The following is a 23,773-nucleotide window of genomic DNA, read 5'->3' as shown; positions in this document are numbered from 1 at the left end:
TGACACAGGTAGGACATAATGCTGGCCCCTCAGAGGTTATTCTGGCTACCTGGAATGTGTGCAGCCTGAATAACACCAGGAACAAGAGAGAGGTAACGCAGTACTTGTTACGCCACAGAGTGGACGTGGCTTTCTTGCAAGAGACGCACCTATGCCCCTCAGATCAGGCCCGATTTGCCGTTGGCTGGGGCGTGCATAGATATTTTTCTAACTACAGTAATTACGCTAGGGGCACTGTTATACTTATCCACAAACGACTTCCATAGCAGTTGACTATTGTTACGCAGGATAACAAAGACAGATTTGTCATTGTGATGGGCTCTCTGTTTCTGTTGGGTCACAAATTAGCCTTAGTTTGTATGTATGGTCCTAATGTTGATTCTCCAGATTTTTACTACTCCTTGCACTCCAAGCTGGCACAGCTCGGTCCAGTTCCCATTTTCCTAGGCGGCGATTTTAACATTGTCCCAGATTTATTGTGTGACACCACGTCCAGCGCCCCTGACCCCAAACCATGCGCGAGAATGGCACTAAGGTCACTTTGTAAACACTTCTCCCTCACTGACATTGGTAGAAATCTGAATCCCCTTCACACTGACTTCACACACTACACCAGCTGTCACAACACGTGGACTAGACTGGACTACTGGTTAGCTTCCCCTGATTTAGTCTACTGGTGTCAAGCAGTCACGATGCTACTGCGCAAATACTCAGACCACTCCCCTGTACTGTTGACCTTGAAGATACCCCACACTGAGGGTTTTGAAAGGCAGTAGAGGTTCCCCAGCTGTGCGCTTGAGGATGATGTGTTCCGGGAAGGTCTGCGGAGGCAATAGAAGAGTACTTTACCCTTAACACTGGTTCAGTAGACACTGCAGCAATGCTTTGGGAGGGTTTTAAAGCCTTCATGAGGGGGTGCATATCCAAAAACGCTGGAGTACTGCGAGAGCTTCGCGCCACATTAGCCTAGATAGAGCTAGAATTGGGAGCATTAGACACCACGCAGTTGCAGAATCCCGGGCCTGACCTAGACAAACGCAGGCTCTCCCTCCTGGCCGACTTCAGAGATAACGCAGAGAGGGAGAGTACATGGGGAAGTACCACAACGCTAGAGTATATGGCGAGGGCGAGAGACCGGGCTGATTACTGGCCCAAATGGTCGGACCCCCTTATGGCAAGGCATGTATACCTGAATTGACGTCCACGCTAGGGCAACACCTCTCTGACCCATTAGACATTCAGGGGGAATTCCTTTCCTATTTCAAGGTCTTATACACCACTAAACTGGGCACTGACACCACGGATCAAGAGAGTTATCTGTCTGAGGTCGGGTTGGTGTTCCTTGTTAAGGTTATGCAGGACTTCCTGGCTATCCCCATAACGGAGGACAGCATAGATGAGGCAATATCGGCATTGAAGAGCTCCTCCACTCGGGACTTGATGGCTTCACTGCCTACTTTTATAAGGCCTACAAGGACTTATTGATTCCCCAGCTCCTCGCAATGTACGCAAAGGCCCTTGAACGACATGTCTTACCACCCACCCTGCGAGAAGCAGTCATCATCTTGCTCCCCAAGCCAGGTAAGGAACCGTTATTATGCGGCTCCTATCGACCGTTGTCACTACTTAACCTGGACTACAAAATCTTGGCAAAAGCTTTGGCCTGCCGTCTATCCTTGTTGATGAAGTCCATAATCTCCCCGGCCCAGTCTGGATTCATATCTCACTGCTAGACGGCCTTTAATCTACGCAAGTTGTTTAATACCTTACATAGAATCAACCCTCATACCCCTGCTGCGGCCATACTACTAGATACGGAAAAGGCTTTAGATTCCCTCAAGTGGCCTTTCATTCTACACATCATGCAACGCATGGGAATGCCATTCGGTTTCATCACTACTACTGCTCTGCTATATAGTCAACCGACGGCCCGGCTCCGTTGGAATGGCACGCTGTTCCCCCCTTTCACACTTGCACGGCATTCGGCAGGGCTGCCCCCTTTCGCTGCTACTGTTCATTTTAGCCATGGACCCCCTTATTAGGCACTTCCAGGAAAAACATTTACACAGAGGATTCTAATTACATGCCCCCTGTTAGTCTCACTGTATGCAGATGACACTGTTCTGTATGTTCGCAATCCCCAGCTTAACTCTCATTCAGGAGATTTTGCGCTTTGGAGTGTATTCCGGGTTGGGAATTAAATGCCGCAAATCTGTAATTTTCCTGCTCATGGCCAGCACGGTCAGGTGGGATCTAGAGTTCCCCCTAGAATGGAATACCAACTTGATCGATTTGTCAAAAGACATAGGGTCCGCAAACATCTCCTCAAATACTGCCACTAAGCGGTTGGAAGGTCATCACCACCCTCAGGCAAAAGCCCTGTCCAAAAACTTAAAACTTAAAACTGTGGACACAACCCGGCGGTTCAGACCAGGAATTACCTGAAGGTCATTGGTTCCTTGCACAAATACAAAACCAGCTTCGATCTCCCCACCAGAAACAACATCAAAGACGAAAAGTCCTTGCTCTACCCCAAAGCAGGACAGTCACCTCCTCAAGGAAATCCAACTGCAATCGGGGACGACCTGCTCAGAAAAAACCTCCCATCTTTACAACTTTTAACGAGCACAAGCGGACCCACAATATTGCGCAGGACGCAACAAATTAGCGACCAAACACACGATCAGGCAGTACATTACCTGACCCCTATAAAAATAATTAACACGCATTAAACAAAAAACATTGGTCCCAGTGGGAACAATTCAACACAAAACAGGAACAAACGACTCACAAAGGACCAATTCCCCGATCACAATAATAAAAACTGGGCAAAACCGCAATTGCACAGTCCGGACTAAACCCGTTATCCAATCTAAAGATAACCATATGCTACAAATCACTCCTTTTCCCGTAAGGGGCACTAGGGTCAAGGGCACTACAGGGAACATGATCCAAACAACAAATAAAATCTGCTCTGCAAACAAGCTCAACTCTTTAGTCCCACGCTCACAAGATCCACTAGTAATTTCAACCGCAGAATTAGAACCAATTTTGACATTTACTCCAGAATATTAGACAAAGGGCTTGCACGACATCCTAAACAGAGGAAACCTGTTAAGACTATTTAGTCTTGTTCCCGAGCTTAGAGGAATATCTACTCAAGATCTAATTTCAGTTGAGTTCGGTCCAAAACCGAGCACACCAACACCGAAGTCTCCATCACCACCTGGGCTTCCATGGAGACAGCAGCAAAGATCTTTGAAAATAGAGGACCATTCGAACATTGGGGTATTACCCTCACGCAACACACGCGTCCGAGATATCCTTTTCCGCTTCCAAAAAGCTTACAGAACATAAACATGGAGGACTCAATCAACTGTAAGCAAATATCATGTCTTCAGGGTGCTCGTTCGGTTTCAGTAGCCCAAGAGGTCGGCGGACTCGATACACATCTAATGCAATCTTGTACTGGTGGGTCCCCTACACAGGACTGGTCATGGATCCCGCTAATCCTCAATCAAAAGTATTCCTAAAAAACACGTACAGCTACCCCAACATATACGGCCCAACTTTGCTCTCAAGAAGAGGGTTAAAACATCTAATATAGGCATTTGCAGTTGGAATATCCATGGGTTTAGTAGTATGGACCAAGACAGTGAGACACAACTGTTCTTTTATAAACACGACATTCTTTTACTACAAGAGACCTGGAACCTGGTATCCCCTGCCATTGCCGGCTTCACTGAATACCACATCCTCGCCGAGAGAACGTCCAAGTTCGGGCACCCGTGTGGAGGGCTATCCACATACATCTCGCAGAGACTTAATTGGGAGCCGGAAACACAGGACGTGGGACTTCGCTGGGTTCAGGTAACCAAGATCTCCATGAAAACGGGACTGCAACTGCTGCTAATAAACATTTACATCCACCCTGAACATTAAAAAAAAAGAGAAACTGTCCGTTCTTATCAAACTCATAAAAACACTTCAGAAAACAAACTCTCAAAGTTTGCTGATACTATCAGGTGACTTTAATCTTAACTTAATTCATGAAGACCTAAACACACTTACCTCAAGACAAAAACCTCGGGCAGAGCCTAACCCATCAACCCTAAAGCAACTGTCATTGCTGGGATTAACAATTCTAAATCCCGTAATAACAGGTGCATCTTCAGCACCACCGACGTACATGAGTGGCAAGTCATCAACCATCGATTTTACTTTTATCAGCAATAACCTGCTCGACTCAGTAACAGGCTACGAAATTACAACACAAACTGAAAGCGATCACTTTCCTCAAACTATTTGGATCAACATAGGGGTGCCTGAGTCGGCCCAGTTAATAGTTCTTTCTGAGCAGCCAGAGAAGGTTAATTTACGAAAACTGCGATGGAGGGGCAGTGGAATGAAAGCCATCTTCGAACCTGCAAGTAACTTCCTTTCACAACACGAAAATGACCTAAACGAACATTTTGTGTCAAGCTGGTTAAATCTGTTAGAAAAATTGTCCCTTAAACACTCGGTTCACCCTGCACCGCACCGAGGCCCTTAGTTCTACGGGAACCCTGGTTTACCAACAAACTAAGGGAGGAAAAGAGAAAAATAGCCCAGGCACAACGGGAGGCATCAAGGAACATCATCCAGGGCTCCACATCAAATCACCTTCACCTATGACATTGTGCTCCTAGGAAAATGAGAAATAACTATCGCAAAATGGTGTGGAAAGCCAAGACAAATCACAAGGAAGAGACATGGGCAAAACTGCTAGTACCAGTAAAAAGCGAAACACGAGGGACTTCTGGGGCATTATAAATAAATTAAACAATGCAGACACAATATCTCAGGATCCCGGCATTAGTAAACAAAGCTGGGAAGCCCACATAAAAATCGGTTATATGGCTGCTTCATTGACATCAGAGCGGCGTTTGACCGAGTCAGTAGGGGGAGACTTTGGGAAAAATGTAACGAGTGGGGGCTGTCAAAAAATGTCCTCAATGCTCTCATGCTCCTCTATACAGATACTTGGGCTAGGGTCAAACAAGGACAGGGTTCAAACCACACGTCCAAAATTCCAACTGAGGACGGACTAAAACAGGGCTGTGTCCTGGCTCCAAGTCTTTTCAATCTTTACCTTGCCGACCTAGGAAAACGACTCGGTCAAATTGTAAGCCATGCCCTGAAGCTCGGTAACACTCCAATGCCAATCATCCAGTTTGCCGATGACATTGTGCTCCTAAGCGGATCCCCAATTGGGCTGTAAAGGCTGATAAACGCTCTACATCTCTATCTGGACGAAGAATATCTTGAACTAAATAGAGAAAAGACAAAAGTAATACGTCTCTTAGAGCGAAAGCCCATTAAATTTAGTTGGACATTTAACCATCTTGCCATAGGGATACAGCCTCACTATCGCTATCTGGGGATCACCCTAGGCAAAAACAATTTTAAAAAAGAACATTCTGCGGTGCTAAAAGCCAAATCCCAGACGTTAATTTATGGATACAGGCGACTCCTACAAAAACTGGCCGGCCCAAATTACACCCATCTTCTGAAAGTAATGGCCGCTCAGATATTACCAGCTCTATCGTACGGTCTGATCACCTGGCTTGGAGGGGAGGCCGGCTTACTAAGCACCTTACAAAATAAAATGTACAAAGTCGTTTTTAAACTACCGAAATGCGCCTCGCCAGCCCAGGTGCGATTAGAATTTGGTCTTCAGAATCAAATCTTTAGGTCTAAATCAAGGTTCGTCAATTTTTGCCACAAACTGCGCGCTGCTGAGCCTCACTCACTAAATAATCTCTGTTGGCAAGCAATCAATATTGACTCTACCCAGCCCTGGGCCATTCACCTGCACATTTGCCTTTCGGATCTCAGACTGCTTGAAGAATGGAACAAAAAAATTGACCAGGCTAATTTTTGCAAAATTGCCAACTCAAATGCAAAATTGAAGTCATTACTGGAAGACAAACAAACATTGACCCATCGACGCCACGCCTGGACAGTTATTTCTTCCTATTCACTCCAACAACCCCAGGCATACTTGGCCACATATTTTAGCCAACACTTAAAAAAGATCCTCATTGACCTCCGCATGGGCCTTCATGAGTCCAAGGACTTAAGACCCTCCTGGAAATCCCAAGACGACTGCCCAAAATACAGACTCTGCGGTTATCAAAATGAATCGTTAATTCACTTATTTTGTGTGTGCCCAATCCTTATGGTAGCTAGAAGACATTTTTTACGGGACATACTAAACAAATTGAATATAAGAACATGGCGCCAGGCCGTTATAACTTGGCTGGGAGGTTCATCACCAATCCTGACTTGCAGGGGTCTCAAATTTATGATTGAGATTGGAAAGCAGCTACAGGATCGTGCATGAACTTTCAATACATTGTATGAGGCCATTCTCCTATGTTGTTAGTGAGGGGACCCGACGTAGTTTTAACTCTTTTTTAAATTTGGACAATAATTCTTGTTTCCGTATTTTAACGTAATCTGTCATGTGTATATTGGTTAATCGTTCCTCTTCTAATTGTAAGGATTTTTATTAATTCAACAATAAAAATATTCTGATTCTGAATACCGACTCAGTCAAGTACCTAGGTGTTCATACACACATCAACACTGAACAGATCATCCGACATAACTACAGGACGGCAGTTGCTAGATTGGAGATGCATGTCGAGAAATGGCTCCAACTCCCTCTGTCCATGGCAGGTCGGGTCTTGCTAATTAAAATGATAGTGCTGCCCAAATTTTTATATTTATTAGAAAACATCCCTATCCCACTCACTAAGAAATTCTTTTTAACTCTGCAGTCCCATTTGGTAAAGTTGGTATGGGGTGGCGGCCAACCCAGAGTTAGCTGGAGAGTGATGACGCACCCCTGTGACAGAGGCGGCTTCGGTGTGCCTGATCTTAGATTATATTATTTGGCTGCACAATGCAGTTTTGCACAGGCATGGCACCACCCCGACACCAGAATTCCCTACCTCCAGCCGCAATCAAACTTAGTCCTTCCAGACACACTGGTGGCAATTTTGCCGAAAGTTTTCCCTAGAGACCCCACAGATATCCAACCTGCCTCGACCACCAGATGGGCTTGGGACCAATTGCGTCGCATCACGCATACTCCGCTGCTCTATTCTTCGGCTCATCCACTCCTGAATCCTAAAGCGATCCCCATCACAGGTGAAAAATTAATACTGAAGATGTGCCTCAAATTCGGCATTGTGAAACTGGGCAACTTATTCCCCAACGGGCACGGTTTTCATCTGGAAGACGAGGAACTTTTCCCTGATGCCACTTTCAGGGACAGATTTGTCCTTTCCCAAATACGCTGTGCCCTGCGGGCTACCTACCCGGACTTCCTCTTAGAGCTCCCTTCCTTCCCCCCCACTTACCAAGGTGATTGACAGTGAACGTGGGGTACACATCATATCCCAGCTCTGTAAGACAATGTGCTGCTATTGTACCGGTCAATGATGATAAGATACACAAAGCCTGGGAGGATGAACAATGGGGCACCTGCTGTGCAGTCACCAATAGGATATCCCTCAACAGCAGACACAAATTACTTCACTTTAAGTTCCTACGTCGAATGTACATGACCCCAGCCAGACTCCACAGAATAGACCCTAACAGGACGCATCACTGCGCCAGGTGTAATGCTCCAAATGCAGATTTCACCCACCTGGCTTGGAGTTGTCCGAGCGTACAAAGCTATTGGGTGGCCGTTCATGAGAAAATCAACAAGATGGTTAAGGTTACGATGACCCCGTTGCCCGAGATTGCACTATTGGGATACGTTACTCAATTTCCACAGGCTACACGCAGATTTGTTACTATTAGTTTGCTACTGGCCAAGCGGGAGGTGGCGATTCACTGGGGTGGTAGAAAGACTCAATCGGTGAAGGGGTGGCTAAAGAGTATGGCATCTTGATCTACAAATAGTGACATTTATGCCACAACGCTCCCCCCATCCTCCAGACCCAAAGATATATGGGGCCCCTTCATGGCGTATATACAAGCCCGGCAACTGACCCCCTTCCGAACAGACAGATCATGGAATAGTGCCCGCCGGAGTGGGCTAAGTTCACATATTGGGCTTGACACACTGAAACTCGCGGCGAGTTATTAGTCATGTCACCACTGCTATGACTTGTTTGATCTTGAGCTCATTTTATCTTTCAGGTAAATATGTGATTATATTGGATTATGTGTTGGAGGGTGGGAGTATGATGCGCTCTCTCTGGGACAGCATCTGTATACCACTACATTGTCAATAGCATCATGGGAAATGTATATCTATGCCTACGCTTTATTATCACACTGCTCTTTTCTTGTTTGCAAATTTGATCCCAGTGCACTAATACAACTGTAATGAAAATGCTAAATAAAGTGCTAAAAAAAGAGTGTAAGTTACCTTTGTGAATCAGGCCCTTATTGTTTAATTTGCTTTGAAAACTCAAACTAACTGGAAATGATATCTGTTATTGGTAGCTGGCATAGCGAGGCGAGATTTGAAAAGAAAATATGGATTGTTGAAATACTATGCATTATGTCACTAATATAGAGTCAAAGCCCAGTATACCAGTTTAAATATTATAGCATTATTGCCCACTGCCGAAGGCTATAATGCCTGTTATAAGGTATTGTGCTGAGTTATAGGACTGAGCTACAGGCAAGGGCCTGCCTGTAACAAGGAAAACAGCCTCTAACATCCGGTATAGGCCAAGGCAGAAGGGCTATAACTCTATCAGATCATTCCATCCACTGTGGGCAGAATATTATTAAATGAAAAGGAAGGACCCAAAAGAAACTCAATGGACTATTATGGCAGAAGGCCTGTACCACCTATTATTGGCCCTGAATCACATAATTGTCTTCAATGGTGCTCTCAGCATTTGAATGTTTTATTAAATATAGCAGTGTCCTAAGAAATAACGAGTCCAAAGAATACATATAGGTGCATAATGTACCAAGAATTCCAGCAAGTAACATTTGAAAGATGAAAATCTTGTTTTTTTTAATTAAATCTTTTGTAGAGGAATGCTGTTATCTAATATGCTGTGATAAACTGTAAATCGATCAGTTGAAAAGCATGCTGTAGACCACTTCTTTGAAAACGTTTGTGAGTGTCTTCCTCTTTCCAATGATGGCTTTCAAAAACAGAATGCAGTGAGGTATACACAATGTAGCTTTCAGCAAAAAGCTAATTATACAAACACTGAGCCAATGCATCAAAACTAAATCTGTCACACTTAATTTTTTTGACAAGAGGGACAACTATGTTTACCTAAATTTAGTATAACAAATTAAAGCCTTAATAATTTTAGCAACTACAATAGACAGTTGATATCCTAATTTATCCCATTCCACTAAGGGCCCGATTATGATGCGGTTAAGAAATCTTCCCAACCGAGTAAGTTTGGAAATGGTTTTGGACCGTCTCGGAGCAGGAGAGTCCGACCGGCCGAGTATGATGCATCCGGATGCTTCCAGATATGATTTAATCGGACTCCCATTCACTTCAATGGGAGTCTATGTTTCTTACTGCATCGTAATCGGGCCCTTGGACGGAAAGACGCGTTCCCGATCCGATTTGGAATGAGCAAATGATGTTAGGAGGCCTTCCTAACCACATCGTAATCGGGCCCTAGGTGGGAATGCTTTCCTAACCGCATTGTAATAGGGCCTTAAGTGAATATAGGAACTTAAGTGCAAGGCAAGCTTTCCTCTCCATTAAGATGTTTGTGAATTATTGCAAACCAACAAAATAGCATTAAAAACAGCAATGATGATATAAGTATTATAACTGCATTTGATCCCTGAATGTGCTGATGTAATACCATGCTGCAAAGATTAACAATGTATATGAGTAGATTTGGAGCACTGAGAGCACAGTAACTTATTTCTACATAGATTACTTGTTATAAGATGGTAATACAAGAAATAGCAATGGACATCTGACATTTTGATAAACACGCAGGAAAAATCTGAGGGTGTGCAAATGTTATTTTTTATTTCAAAACAAGTTAACAAAAGGTATATAGACAGAACACATCGTACAGTTCAAAGGTAGTGTTTAAGTAATTAAGTGCATGAAAATGGTATAAACTTTGGTTTGCTTCTTCTTTTGTATGCAAGGTTGTAAGATGAATATTCCATTCATTTTATAGTCTTGTCTTGTACCCTCCACTAACCACGACAGTCTCTCCGGTCATGTAAGAAGCGTCTGGCGATAAGAGAAAAGACACAATCCCAGCACATTCCTCTGGTTCTCCAAGTCTAAGGATACAAAGGACATGAGGATTATTAAAGGCGAAGTAAATCTAAAATACAAAACTCAATCTACCAAAATATATTACATGTCTAATACATTAATAATTATACATATTTAATTTTAAACAAACAAAAACATAGTATAATAAATGTAAACAATACAAACTAGGCTATCACATTTTACAATGATTACATATACTATTATACTAAAACATACTAAATAACACTGTCGGTGGCAGTCTCACTGCCATCGGAAGGCCTTTCACTGCTCGCCACATTATGAAGGCTGGAGGTGCCGTTGCGGTCAGAAACTCCAACCGCCACTCATCCGACAGGCTCCTTGAGCCCGCCAGTGCGTTGGGGGGGCCTCCCAATCCTAAAATGCCTACCAGGCACTGCTGTAGGGATTAGGATGTCCCTCCCCGCCAGCCTTTTCATGGCGGTTCACCCGCCATGAAAAGGCTAGCGTGTAAGGACATTGGGGGCCTATAGCCCCCCTTCCCCATGCCAAGTTTCTTTGGATGTTGGGGGGGGCACCTATGGTGCCCCATACATATCCCTGTACCATGTGACAGGCACTGCATGGTGCCTGTCACGTAGTGCAGGGTTATGTAATACATCCCGTTTTTACATCGCGGCAGGAGCTGCAGCTAGCAGCTCCCGTCGCAATGTAAAACATGGGCAATGCGACCGCCACCGTGGTGCCAACAGCATGTCGGGAGGTCCCCATTCCCGATAGGGTGGCGGGCTGACATAAGTCTGCCCACCATCCAAATCAGCCCCTTTATTCACAAATTAATACTAAGCAATAAATACAATGTTATTTACATTTAAAATGCCCGACATAATTAACACACACAATATTAAATAATATATTTATCAAACATTAATTAACAATTTTCAAAAGTATTATTACTTAAATTACATTCTATCCTATATTTCTACACAGTAGACAACACAAATCTAAAACTAAATCTTTAAATGGTATGATTTACACGTTACATAACTATTTATTAAATTATTAATGTTAATTAACTATTACTAAAATAATTATATTTAATTACCTCCCCACCCTTCATCCACACAAAACAAACAACCCACACCTAGGGGTCGATTCTGATTCGGGAAAAATCGCTCCGAAACGCCTTACGGAGCGATTTTCCTACACGAATCGTACACCTCCTACGTCACTGTACGAACATCCTAGTACGATTCACACACACAGCAGACCTCCATTCGATCCGTAGAAAAGACCATACGACTCACCAATCCGTACGAATCAAACTCGGATGACGCGGTAAGCGACGTTCGTACGGATCGAAGCAGCAGTTCCCGACCAGGCAAGTACGCTTCGTCCTTTCAGCACTTAGTACGACTCTTTTCCTATGGCACTTCTGAACGTCCGTAAACACATATCTCGACTCGAACCGCTTACGAAACGGACCCCCCCGGGTACGGTGCATACATCCCTAAACTGCAGGGGTATGTTGCGTACTCCCTGCAATCGCTGGGGTACGGTGCGCACCCCTGCGGTCACGGGGAGTATGCACCGTACCCCTGTGATTTCAGGGGTACGCAAGGTACACCCGCAGTAATGGGGTGTATGCAGCGTACCCCTGAGATCATGGGGAGTATGCACCATACTCACCATGATCGCAGGGGTACGCTTCATACACCCCATTACTGCCGGTGTACGTTGTGTACCCCTTCAATCGCAGGGGTACGGTGCGTACTCCCCGTGACCGCAGGGGTACACACCGTACCCCAGCGATCACTGGGGTATGGTGCATAGGGGTACAGTGCGTATGTGGGGGAGTGGCTCTTCGTACGAATTGTGCATACCACGTTTCCCGTACGAATCGCGATCTGACACTCCGGTCCGGTTCATACTTGTCTGGTCATACAGCATGTCTCCGAATCGTACGGTTCACTGTGAGGGTCCGTGTCGTATGGATTTTGCCTCGTGATTCGTACGGTTCGCAGACATTCGGATGGATTTCTTCCGTACGAATCGTACTACACGATTCGGATGGAATCGTAAGATTCGTACAGAATCTGCTACGAATCCGAATTGCCGTACGGTAAAGTTTCCCAAATCGGAATCGACCCCCTAATATATAAAATTAAAACATATTATTTGTATAATTTTCCTAATTATTTGTCAATTAAACAATTATTAATTAACTATCAAAATGTATTATATTTAATTAACTTCACTTCATTTAATCCAAGAAATGACACAACTCACACCTAATATATAACATAGCGAATATCGTAATTACATATTTACATATACACTTCACTGTAGTTGGCATTCCATGGGTGGCTGCACGGGAATGCCCATGCTCCACCCATGGAATGCCTACTACAGTGAAATGTGATGCAATGCAGTGCAGGCGGCTACGTTGCATTGCATTTCTTCACAAAGTCATGCAAGACGGCGTATGACGTAAATGGCCCCTTGCATGGCTTTGTAAATACCCTCTGACTTGTGTTGTGCTCCAAAGCTGTGGGAATAGCTGGGCAGCAGGTAACAGTTATGTTTAATACATATTGAATTAATATTTATCTGTTGTTGTGGTCATTTGTAAATTAGCCATAAAGCGCCACCTTGTGCAGACTGTCACAAGCGCCGGTGTTGACAATTATGTGCCGGTGCCGAGCCCGCAGTAATGGGGTGTACGCAGCGTACCCCTGTGATCATGGGGTGTACGCACCATACTCCCCATGATCGCAGGGGTATGCTTCGTACACCCCATTACTGCTGGTGTATGTTGTGTACCCCTGCAATCGCAGGGGTACGGTGCGTACTCCCCGTGACCGCAGGGGTACACACGTACCCCAGCGATCACTGGGGTATGGTGCGTAGGAGTACAGTGCATATGTGGGGGAGTGGCTCTCCGTACGAATTGCGCATACCACGTTTCCTGTACGAATCGCGATCTGACACTCCGGTCCGGTTCATACTTGTCGGGTCGTACAGCATGTCTACGAATCGTACGGTACACTGTGAGGGTCCGTGTTGTACGGATTTTGCCTCATGATTCGTACGGAACGCAGACATTCAGATGGATTTCTTCCGTACGAATGGTACTACACGATTCGGATGGAATCATAAGATTCGTACGGAATCTGCTACGAATCTGAATCGCCGTACGGTAAAGTTTCCCAAATCGGAATCGACCCCCTAATATATAAAATTAAAACATATTATTTGTATAATTTTCCTAATTATTTGTCAATTAAACAATTATTAATTAACTATCAAAATGTATTATATTTAATTAACTTCACTTCATTTAATCCAAGAAATGACACAACTCAGACCTAATATATAACATAGCGAATATCGTAATTACATATTTACATATACACTTCACTGTAGTTGGCATTCCATGGGTGGCTGCACGGGAATGCCCATGCTCCACCCATGGAATGCCTACTACAGTGAAATGTGATGCAATGCAGCGCAGACGGCTACGTTGCATTGCATTTCTTCACAAAGTCATGCAAGATGGCGTATGGCGTAAATGGCCCCTTGCATGGCTTTGTAAATACCCTCTGACTTGTGTTGTGCTCCAAAGCTGTGAGAATAGTTGGGCAGCAGGTAACAGTTATGTTTAATACATATTGAATTAATATTTATCTGTTGTTGTGGTCATTTGTAAATTAGCCATATAGCGCCACCTTGTGCAGACTGTCACAAGCGCCGGTGTTGACAATTATGTGCCGGTGCCGAGCCCGCAGTAATGGGGTGTACGTAGCGTACCCCTGTGATCATGGGGTGTACGCACCATACTCCCCATGATCGCAGGGGTACGCTTCGTACACCCCATTACTGCTGGTGTACGTTGTGTACCCCTGCAATCGCAGGGGTACGGTGCGTACTCCCCGTGACCGCAGGGGTACACACGTACCCCAGCGATCACTGGGGTATGGTGCGTAGGAGTACAGTGCGTATGTGGGGGAGTGGCTCTCCATACGAATTGCACATACCACGTTTCCTGTACGAATCGCGATCTGACACTCCGGTCCGGTTCATACTTGTCGGGTCGTACAGCATGTCTACGAATCGTACGGTACACTGTGAGGGTCCGTGTTGTACGGATTTTGTCTCGTGATTCGTACGGTTCGCAGACATTCGGATGGATTTCTTCCGTACGAATGGTACTACACGATTCGGATGGAATCATAAGATTCGTACGGAATCTGCTACGAATCTGAATCGCCGTACGGTAAAGTTTCCCAAATCGGAATCGACCCCCTAATATATAAAATTAAAACATATTATTTGTATAATTTTCCTAATTATTTGTCAATTAAACAATTATTAATTAACTATCAAAATGTATTATATTTAATTAACTTCACTTCATTTAATCCAAGAAATGACACAACTCAGACCTAATATATAACATAGCGAATATCGCAATTACATATTTACATATACACTTCACTGTAGTTGGCATTCCATGGGTGGCTGCACGGGAATGCCCATGCTCCACCCATGGAATGCCTACTACAGTGAAATGTGATGCAATGCAGCGCAGACGGCTACGTTGCATTGCATTTCTTCACAAAGTCATGCAAGATGTCGTATGGCGTAAATGGCCCCTTGCATGGCTTTGTAAATACCCTCTGACTTGTGTTGTGCTCCAAAGCTGTGAGAATAGTTGGGCAGCAGGTAACAGTTATGTTTAATACATATTGAATTAATATTTATCTGTTGTTGTGGTCATTTGTAAATTAGCCATATAGCGCCACCTTGTGCAGACTGTCACAAGCGCCGGTGTTGACAATTATGTGCTGGTGCCGAGCACCGGAAACCACCGGCTCAATTTGAGCACGGGTCACTTTTTGTGACGTTCCGTGGCGCAGGAGACTGCTCCATATTTACGAGGCAGCATTAAACCACTTTTTTTGGCTTAATGCTGCCTCGTAAATATTGTTCTCTTTAACACAATTTTCTGTATTAAAGGGGCATACAATTGGTGTTGCTGGGGGCATTCACAGCAACATCCATGACTTTTTGACACTGCCCCAGATTTACGAAAAATCGTAAATCTGAGGCAGCGCCAAAATCTTACAACTCCCCAGGGGAGGCGTATCGGAGGCACAACGAGGAGAAATAACTTTATTTCTCCTTGTTTTTCCTTTTACTTTATGTGCTGCATTTTGCAGCACACATAAAAAGAGGAAAAGCCTATCGAGATTTGTTTATGCAGGAAGGTTTACCTTCCTGCACAAAAATAATCATCCCCGCAAAGCAGGTACCCTTGCACCAAGGTGCAAAGGTGCCTGCGTAGGCGCAGGGCAGCCAATTGTGCATCGGCGCAGGGGAAAAGGACAGGAATGTGCCGTATCTGATAGATACAGCGCATTCTTTGCCTTTTTCATTTGCCGTAGGGCAGCGTAGCAGGAAGGCCTGCTGCGCTGCCCTACAGCAAAACCTCATTAATGAAGTCCTATATGTGTAATTCATTGGTGTCCTCTTCTCTCCTTCTTAAAGTACATAGTCAATCTCCGCTTTGTTTTCTGTCAGAAACCACAGAAACGTTTTGACATGTCTCAAACTTAAAAAAAAAAAATACAGAGGGATTTGGCACTTCCAAAATATCTTCTATTTCGTTGGCTTTGGAAGACAACCAGAGACCCCCAGGGGACATTGATGAACACTGCTGACTTTGATTCCAGGGCAATGCTGCCTGAGCTGTGCAGAAGTGCCCAGAAGGGCTTGCAAGAAGAAACTTGGCCTGAGGTACCTGACTTTTTGGAAAAAAGGAGAAAATAAAAGTTACAGGTTCATTAAAGGTGAGCCAATGGGCGGAGTATCCCAGTGCCATCACGCCTAATTATGTGGTGTGTGCTTGACACAGCTCGGTACGTAAAAGGCAAGCACATGGCAGATCACAAAATATTGTGAATGCTTCCTAGAGAAAAATACTGATGAGCACCAACTGAAAGCACAAAACAGAGGAAACACCAAGGTTACCACTAGGTATTCTCCATTTGTTTGTGCTGAGCATTACATGTAACAAAGTTTAAAAAAACAAGGGGTCCTGAGAAGCATTGGGGACCTAGGGTAGACATTGTATCGCCTTGACAGGCGCCCCTAAACATATGCAGAAATGTATGTGTGGTATGTATGATGCTCCTGGTAACAAAGGCAACCACGCAAATGGAACGTGTGAGGTAATGCTGGTTAGTTGGAGTGAGGTCCTTCGAGACTGTGGACTGATGGCATGGATGAATCTCCTGTACCAATAACCTTTCTTCAAGAACCTCTAATGCAGAGGCAATAACTTGTATTTCTTCAGTGTATAGTGTATCCAAGTTATAAATGTATTTATACACAAATAAAAAACACTTACGATAATTGACAGATCAGTAGGTGTATGTGACAATAGTGATCAGAGCGCCTATGATGAAACAAGGATGGCAGGGTCCGTTAGTCTATTATAACCATTGTGGTAAGGGTCAATGGTTAAAGTCAACGTTTCAATCCAAAAAACAATACCGGGATCATCATCAGGACACCAGACATATAATTGAGCTGGAGATAGTAAGATGTACAAAGGTCTTGGACACACCTCTGGGAGGAAATGGAAATGTGTGCCTGCATACCACAGGATTCCACCATTGTGTAAAAGAAACTATGGGAGAGCAAATTTGGTTTTGCAAAAAAAAATCTGAAATTTTCACAAAGATGATGCCAAATTACACATTTTGCACAAAATTCAGTTTTCTGGAATCTTTTGTTGTTTTTTTGCACGTGGACATGCCTCATATGAGCAAGCATTGGCAAAGCCAAACGGTCTGTCTTTTGACAAGGCTACAATACCTCAAGTAATTATTAAATGTCCTTCTAAATCCAGAATAAACATTGTAAAGTATTTAACAAGATTGCTGCCCTTCAAAACTTTACTAGATGTCCCTATCCAGTTAGAAGCAACTGCTTAACTAATCTGTCACAAAGCTGCAAACACTCATATTGCTACTAAATGCCCAGCTTGAGTAAGACGCAACTGCTTCAAATGTCCTTCACAAAGCCGAGGGTGTGTGGCTTCAATATAAAAATTAACATTTCAACTTTTGCTACTCTGATAAATTATGCTTGATTTCAACAGAATACATAAATATGCCAATGCTGGTATACGCTGATGAACGAATAGCCCAACTTTCAATACATGTTTTGATTACTGTGGAACAATTGTGAAGACGTCCTAACATATATAGGTTTCGAGCAGTCACTGGATGAGTCAAATGCCTTCACCTGTATTGTTGGGTGACACAAAATTTATGTCCCAGGAGATTGCCCACTTTCTTATGGCACAGGCAATGGTAGAGGTAAGCAAAACGCAAACCAATAGACTCGATAGTGGTGTATTTTTTGTATTTCATCGTTTACCGTGGTTATCAAACCCAAGCCATTGACTGACCAGCCAAGTAGTAACCCTCCCAAAATGGCACGATCACCAACTCCAATAGGGTAGAGAAATGTTTTCGTAATGCTGCATTTCCTCAAGTAGTTACTAGAGGTCCCTCTCAAGTGAGCTATGTGTCATTGTATTGTAAATTACAAACCTGAGGGAGTGTGGCTTCAACCTAGAAATTTGCATATACACTCTAGCTACACTAATGAATAGCCCTCATGTTTTGTAGGGTAAATAAATAAATCAAAGATAGTGAGGAATCAACATTGAAATTTACAATAAATGTCTTGAGAGTTATGGAAATAGTTGATGAAACCCTAGGCACTAGACGTAATTGGGAAGTGCAAGTATCTTAAAAGTTCTATTCTTGCAGAACTACTTTTTTAGGGATCACTGACAAAATATCGACCTTCAAAATATCGACCGACAGGAACATCGATGCTGAAATATCGAAGCCAAGTATATCAACATCCCATCTACAACATGGTAAGTACAAAAAGATTGAAAAAAATATAGATGTTAAAAATATCGATGGTAAAAATATCGTTTTTTTCTGTAAAAATATCAATGTAAAATAAAGTAAATAACACTAATAAATAAAATAAACATAGTTAAAAATATCTAATAATGTTTAAAAATAATAAATATACATATATCATAATAATACATTAATTAAACATATACAAACAATATATAATATATCCTTGCTTAACAATAAGTTTTAATCATTATTTTAATAATGTATAAATTAACACATTTTATAAATTACAAAAACATTTACAAACATAAAACAAAAACATAAATAACAAGTAAATGATTATTATTATTTTTTTTTTTTGTCCTCATATTCGCCCTTGGTGACCATATAGTAACAGAAATATAGAGGAGATGACAGGGACACTGACCCAGATATACTGGGAGGGGGATAATAATAATGATTACTGCCGGAGATCCCCACAGTGGATAGCATCAACCTCTTATTCGTTACATGATACCATCTAGGCTAGGATGCTGCCATATTACACCCACTTCGTAACCGAAATCACCCTTGTGGGGTATGTGTAGCCAAAAGGGGACCCATTAATGAGACCCTTCCAAGCAGCGTAATCATTGGACCTGGGGGAAAAAAAAACAAAAAAAAAACAAGCTATTATATTCCATGATTACCAATTCAAGAGTAGCCAAAATTTTCTCTTATTTGGGTTCCCAGCTCTGGTCATATCTAATTTTGATGTCTGTAGCATAGATGCACGCCAATCTGTAATAAGTGGAGGTGCCTTTTCTTTCCATCGTTTACAGATTTCTCTCCTAGCCAGCAGACACCCATAGAAGACCAATTTTTTCCCCATACCACAAAGCTCTGGTAGGATGCCAAAAAAAACTAACACAGGGCAAGGACTGACTTGAGACCCTACCGCCAGGGAGAGGGACACACAGATCTCGTTCCAAAATGATGTTAGGGATGGGCACTCAAAAAACATGTGAAAATCTGATGCAGCTACCAAGCCGCATCTAGGACAAGCAACCGAAGCATTATTGGGAAATTTTGATAGACGTAATGGAGAATAGTACGCCCTGTGCAATGTGAACAGATGGTTACGACGAAACCATGAGGGTTTCACAATGTCCCCCAGGATTTTAAACGATTCTAGCCACAAACTCTCCACATCTATGTTAGTGATATATGTTACCCAGAGCGAACGGGGGAGCAAAAATTCACCATCAGTCTCGTCTATCATGAGATTATACCACAGTGTGATCTCTTTCTTAAAAGGTGGTTTATCTATCAGGTGGGATAATAGATTATTCTCAGCACCTATTTTAAATCTACCCCTACCCTGACTCTGAGCATGAGCCCAGCTCTGAATTTGAAAAAATTTAAATCTTGAGAAACGCCTACCTATTTTTATACTCAAAGTCTCCCAAGAAAATAGAGTACCTTCGACAAACAGGTCTCCCCATGATGTAAGACCTGCCTCTCTAATAGGTAAAGCTAGGCTATCTAAGAGCCAAGAGGGAGAACCCGGTGAATCCCAAAGTGGGGCCCTACTGTGATAGTAATCAAGTTTAAGTGCACGTCTAAAATTGCCCCATGTTCTAGCTAGATCCCTTAATACCTTAAGCTTGACTTTCTTGAAGTACTTAGGGTCACCGAACTTTAACAAAAAGTTCACAGAGCTAACTTTTTCCCCTTTAACAAGACCTGAAAATAGTTTTCCACACCCAGAGGAATTAGGAGTTTTTAACAGCATCCTAACGTGAGAGAGTTGGAAGGCCCATCCATAATACTGCAAATCTGGTGCCGCAAGGCCCCCTTTTTCTCGGCGACGTCTTATCTTCTTCCATGCCAATCTCGGTGTATGGTGGTTCCATATAAATGCGTTTATTTCGGTTTGAAGTTTTGCAATCATGGATGGATCAAAAAAAAGAGGTATAGTGCTAAACAAAAACGTAATCTTGGGTAAAATAGTCATTTTAACCAAGTTGGACCTCCCTATCAGAGAGATAGGAAGAGTTGTCCATGTTCTCATCATCCTACGACACTCCTTAGCCACGAGTGCGAAATTTAGAGGGACGATCTTATTAATATCTGCATAGATGTTTAAGCCCAAATATCTCAGAATAGAACTAGGCTGTGGCCCTGCCACCGGCACCGGATGATTTCAAACCATGATATCGGTTTTAGAAGCGTTGACTTCCTAGCCAGATACGGCCCCGAACTCTTCTGCAATGGATATCACTGTTGGAAACGCAGAACACAGATCGGATGAAAAAATGAGAACATCATCCGCATATAGAGCGACTTTCCGCTCCCACCCTTCAAAAATAAAAGGTTTAATATTAGGGTTTCACGGATTCGTTGGGCAAAAGGTTCTATATATAAATAAAACAAAAGAGAGGAGAGGGGACACCCTTGGCGGGTTCCACGTGTAATACTAAATGGCTCTGTCAGTTCCCCATTAACCAAAAGTGAGGCAGAGGGATCTTTGTATAGGAGTTTTACAGCCCGCCTGAAGTTATCACCTATATTAACTTTTTCCAGGACTTCCGATAGGTATACCCAGTTAACCCTATCGAAAGCCTTTGTGGCATCCAGAGTAAGAACTGCCAGGGGAAGAGATGTAAACGTGGCCATGTCTATTGCGCCGATAAGGTCATATGTTAGCTCATATAGCTGTCGATCTTTTACAAATCCCTTCTGATCCAGATGGAGAATGTTATTTGCCACCGCTCCCAATCTTTTTGCTAACACCGAAGCAAACATTTTGTAATCTGTGTTAAAGATTGAGATTGGTCTATATGACCTGCAATTAGTTGCTGGTTTGCCTGGCTTTAGAATCAAAGTGATAGAGGCCCTGTCCCAAGAAGTGGGGGGCAACGCTCCATCCAGCAAGATATTATTAAACAGGTCCGTTAAAAAGGGAAGGATTGCTGAACAGATTACTTTGTAGATTTCAGATGGTAGTCCGTCCGGCCCTGAAGCCCTACCTTTTTTGCTGTTAAGAACAGCCGCACGTACTTCCTCCACTGAGAAAGGGCACTCCAGAGCATTCCTTTGTTCTAGTGATAGAGCTGGAAGGGAAATCCCTGACAACCATTCCATAGCTTGATTTGGTTGTATATTCTTGTCCTCACGATATATTTCGCTAAAAAAGCTCCTAAAAGCCCCACTAATTCCCTCATCAGTAGAATGTGTTACTCCATCTTTGCTAATGGAACTGATATTATTTCGGACTCTATCTGTCTTTGCCTTCCAGGCCAGGAGCTTACCCGCGCCTTCCCCATATTCAAAGTGGGCTAATTTGCTGGACTCCCATCTCTCTAGGACTCGCGCATTCAAAACTGAGGAAAGATCTCCTTTTAAGACTGTTAGCTTATTCCGCAAGTCCTCTAATATGGCCCCTGATGCTACTTGGAACCTGTCGATTTGTGTTTGAACTCCCTCAATCTCCAATTCGAGCGAAGTTACTGATTGCCTATACATCTTGTTTTTATATGCGGTTTTGTTGGTTAAATACCCCCTTAATGTGGATTTAAACGTGTCCCACGTGATGCCAGGAGGGGCAGATCCCTGATTAATCTCCCCAAAAAAATTAACTTCCTGATTTAATGCCTCTATAATATCGGATGAGGCAAGGATTGCTCTATCGAAAGACCAGTTTCTTGCAGAGGCCCTGGACGTAACCTCTAACTCAAGAAGAATGGCTGTATGATCAGAAAGATGGAAGGGTAAATGACACACTGATTTAACATGTTTAACCAAAATATGACTAATCAAAATAAAATCAATACGAGACTGGTGGTGAAATTTATAATTCCTGAAAGTGACCCCCTTTTGAAATCCATGAAGTGTCCTCCATATATCATTATAGTTTAGTGTTTTCATAGTATCTAACAGAAAGGTCCTAGTTTTAGATAAAGTTTTGTCCCTATTGGAAGGCGATTTATCCAACAAGGGGTCAAGAACCACGTTATAATCACCTGCCAAGATAACCGGCTCTGGAAATAGGTAAAGTTGTGAAAAAAGTGTAACGAGAACTGATGGATCATCCTGATTCGGGCCATAGTATCCTACTATAGTAAATGGCGAACCTGAGATAATAACTGAGGCTATGGCCCAACGGCCGTATGGGTCCACCTGCTTAGAAACCAACCTTGCCCTAATCGATTTTTTAAAGAGAATAGCCACTCCCCTAATATGTGATGATTGTGATGTGACAACCCCGAAGTCTATCCACCTATTCTTACCCAACAAATTTAGTATTTCAGCTTCTGCCAAATGTGTCTCCTGGAGCACTATTATTTGCGCTGCCGAGTCTCGTAGGTATTGCATTATATTATTTCTTCTTGGACAAGTTCGAAGACCATTAGTGTTCCAGGACAGAATTTGGAGTTTACTCATTGTGATGAAGTTCCCACTCAAACAAAGAATTCCCAAGAACCAAGGACCCATCTTGCCATGCTCCTGTACATACGTTATGTAGTAGTTTACACCTGTTTTTCACCTCTCGAAAATGTATTAAAGGACATTTTAGAGGACAGTTTTTAAGTTTTTCACCCCCCCAAACCCCCCCTCCCACCCCCAACCTCCCCTCGGGAAACCCCCCTCTATCTATCTGGAAAGAAAAACCAGAAAGATAGCACCCTGCTATGGACTCCCGCAAGATTCAACGAGAAACCCTCGGGCACAAAAATCAAAATAAAGGGTCTACAAGACAAGGGGAAAAAAAATAGGGAAATAGAGTCAAGAGCCAAGAGCCCTCATGCATAGCACTCTATGCTAAGTGAGACAAACTAGGCAATAAGCCTTTTCTTATTTAGTTTCTTTTTTTTTTCCTTCTTGCTTCTTGTTTCCCCCTTCCCTCCCCCTTCTTTTTTTTTTTTTTTTATTCCTTTTTATTTTTTGCTCTCTATTACTTTTTTTTTCCCTTTTACCCACCACCTTTTTTATTTTAATAGTAGGACTCTCTCTTTTTTTTTCATTATATCCAGTGACAATAGAGGTCTATACTCTTCCACATACCATGACTTATTAGTGCATGTGACAGAACCTAATTGGAGAGAGAGGGGAAAGAAAACCACAACCACCAAAGACCAGCAAGATAGAATATTGAAAAGACCATATCTACTTAACAAGCCCCGACCCTCTACTCATGGTCAGCAGCAACTCATCCGCAGCCTGCACCGATCTTATGTTATGCATGGTGTTCTTGTGCATGACTCTTAGTGCTGCCGGAAATACCAACTGGGCAACAGCCCCGTAACTTCTAAAGGCCTCCAACCTCTTGCCAAACTCCCATTGCTTATCGAGCGTGGTTCTGGATAAATCCGATCTAATCTGGAAGTTAAAACCTTTAGCGTTTACAACCTTCTGTTTCAATGCGATATTCAGAATGGTCTCTTTGACTGAATAGGTGAGAAAATTAACCAAAACCTTTCTAGGTTTTACCCTCTGCGGATTCCTCCGAAAAGGCTCTCTATGGATACGCTGGATGTCTGAGGCTATCTCCTGTTCAGTCAAATCTAATCGCAATGCCTCCTTTAGCAGA

General features: G+C 43.1%; 1 protein-coding gene across 4 annotated transcripts in view; it reads right to left on the bottom strand.

Moving 5' to 3' along the window:
* Positions 1–10,005: 10,005 nt before the first annotated feature.
* The window catches only part of LOC144791219 (dehydrogenase/reductase SDR family member 4-like), a 232,906-nt gene continuing 219,138 nt past the window's right edge, over positions 10,006–23,773 (bottom strand). For all 4 annotated transcript variants that reach the window (XM_078665871.1, XM_078665869.1, XM_078665872.1 and 1 more), the window contains one exon: positions 10,006–10,296. In XM_078665871.1, the coding sequence (XP_078521997.1) occupies positions 10,182–10,296 (115 nt within the window). In that variant the 3' untranslated portion in view covers positions 10,006–10,181. The remainder of the gene's footprint in view (positions 10,297–23,773) is intronic.

The sequence above is a fragment of the Lissotriton helveticus genome, chromosome 11, assembly GCF_964261635.1.
Source record: "Lissotriton helveticus chromosome 11, aLisHel1.1, whole genome shotgun sequence".
Taxonomy (NCBI): Eukaryota; Metazoa; Chordata; class Amphibia; order Caudata; family Salamandridae; genus Lissotriton; species Lissotriton helveticus.
This window is presented reverse-complemented; position numbering and strand designations above follow the sequence as displayed.